This window comes from Cyprinodon variegatus, unplaced genomic scaffold, assembly GCF_000732505.1.
Source record: "Cyprinodon variegatus isolate N-32 unplaced genomic scaffold, C_variegatus-1.0 Scaffold81, whole genome shotgun sequence".
NCBI lineage: Eukaryota > Metazoa > Chordata > Actinopteri > Cyprinodontiformes > Cyprinodontidae > Cyprinodon > Cyprinodon variegatus.
Window position 1 is genome coordinate 1404747 of NW_015150534.1, and position 2387 is coordinate 1407133.

Sequence of the window (2387 nt, forward strand, 5' to 3'; positions counted from 1 at the left end):
GGAACAGACCAGATGAAGCTACTATGAGAAAAAGCAGAGAGAGCAGAACGTTAGAGATCAAACTAAATATAATACAGGTAGAATGAAACGAGCTGCTGGAAGTAGGACAAGGATCATATTTCCAGTTTTCCTGAAAAGTAGCCAATCACAGGCAGTTTACTTCCTCAGGTTGGTTCCTCCCACAAATGGACAAAACTTAACATGAGGTTAGGGTTGAAACAATTCATTGTGATTAATTGATTATCGAAGTAATCGTCAATTAATTTCGTAAGCAATTAACCGTTACAGCATTAATTATAAAAATATATGTAAAACATTTTGCATTTCAGATAAAAGAAAAGTTTTCATCTGTCAATATGCTCTATCCAGAACTCCTCAAATGGAAAAGCTTTATTTCCACCTTGTTGAATTATTCGTACAAAATCTTCTGTAAGGAACCTTTGGCTATGCAATTATTAATCGATTAATCGATTAGCAAAATGATAATTAGTTGCAGCCCTACATGAAAGCAGAGTCATGTAGGACAGCAGGGCATCAGAGTATTAAGTCTGCCTTTCCTTTATAAAATATTCAAAAGTTTGTATGTTTTGCATAAAACTGCTCTTTGAGTATTTCCTAACATGCTGCTTTTTTCCCGTCATTCTCCAGCAGCTTCTGAACACTGTGGGTTTTATTGTGAAAACACCATTAATCAGATTTAATTATTAGTAGATCAGGATGACCATAATGTGACCATGATGCAAAGAGATCCACTAATATTGCCTTTTTATAACATTTGCATCTGTGATGTTAAATACATGATTTGGTTTGTATCCAGATGTTTGTGTTTCCTATCAGCTGAAAAACATTTGATAAAGTTTCATAATTCGATGTTTGTCGCATATCCTGACTGTCCTCTGTTCCTTTTTTTTTTTCTTCTCCAGGAAGGAAAGCAAGCCTCTCTGGCCGCCGACTTCTCTGTAACTCAGTTCAAACATCTGGGTCGTCTCCTCATGGTGCACGGTCGGAACAGCTACAAAAGATCAGCCGCCCTCAGCCAGTTTGTCATCCATAGGAGCCTGTGCATCAGCACCATGCAGGTGGAGCCAACTGAAACATTTTCAGCCATTTCAGGAACCAAAGCGCCTTAAAAAAGCCTCTTAAAAACTTCTTTCCCACTGAAAATAAACCGTGTTTTTTAAAGTTGGATTAGACCGCTAACAGTCGCCATTTGGTTCCCTTCCCATTGGCAAAAAAAAAGCTACGTTCAGACCGCCCGCTGCAGAGGCAGCAGGAAGCGGCTAGTTTACACGGAGAAGTCACTGGTTGACGCGCATCAAGGCGCAGCGAAATGTCCTGCAGCACGTTTTGAGCAGCACACTGGAAAAACGATAAAGAAATAAGCAAAAATGTCTTAAATTAAGTGTATTTACCCTTAACTTGAGGAGGTAAATGAAATAGTTTGCAATGGAATGAGTATTTTTACTCTTAAAATAAGATAATTAGATAACATGCACTTGAAATAAGAATACAATTGTGTTTTCTTATTTTAAATGTAAATTGTCTTGTTTCATTGGCAAAATGTATCTTTTACCTCCTTAATCCAAGAACAAATGCACTTATTAAAAAATGACTTATCTGGATTTAGATTTTTTCCAGTGCAGAAGCGGCGCCTCACGAGCTTCTGAGCATCTGATGCGCTTCAGAAGCAGCTGCTGCTGCTCGACGCGCCGCATCAACCAATCAGAGAAGCTGATCTGGAAGCTGATCTCAGTGACAGAGCGCCGCCATTCTACGGGGGTCTGAGCAGCTAAATAATATTTGAAGGCAGGATGGTAATTTGGTGGTACATTGACTGCACAGATTACAGGTGGACTTTCTTACTTTAAAAACAATAAAACTACTTTTTACCCACTGATCACAGCAAATATAACTGCCATTGTTACAAGCAAAGAAAGGATAGGGTAGCTCCGCCCAACGCACATCAGACTCTCTTTTCCACCGCACAGCTAGAGCAGCAAAGATGTTTCAGCCGCGCGTCAGAACTAAACTTGTACAAGCATCAAAAGTGAAGCAGCACGCGTGTTTTTGCTGCTCCTGCTGCGTATGTTCTGAACGTAGCATAACCCATGGCAGCTGTGTGGCCTCTGTCTTCCCGCAGCTGTACATCTGGTTACACCATCACCCTGGGTTGGCGTTGATGATGTCACCAGTGCGACAGAAAACAGAAAAGTAACAATGGAGAGCAAATGGAAGGAAGCCAGGGCGTAGTCAGTGTAATTTATTGTTTCACTCTATTCAGGGTCCTTAAAAAGTCTTAAAAGGCATTGAATTCTTCAAAATAAAACTAAGGCCTTAATTGGTATTAAAGTGTCTTAAATCAGTCTTTCGTAGGTCTTAATTTTTAA

At 39.7% G+C, this 2387-nt stretch overlaps 1 protein-coding gene across 1 annotated transcript in view; it reads left to right on the forward strand.

The window, feature by feature from the left end:
• atp9a (ATPase, class II, type 9A) overlaps nucleotides 1–2387 on the forward strand; it is a 76539-nt gene that overhangs the window by 60898 nt on the left and 13254 nt on the right. The window contains exon 23 of the mRNA XM_015373131.1: nucleotides 924–1079. Within this exon, the coding sequence (XP_015228617.1) occupies nucleotides 924–1079 (156 nt within the window). The remainder of the gene's footprint in view (nucleotides 1–923; nucleotides 1080–2387) is intronic.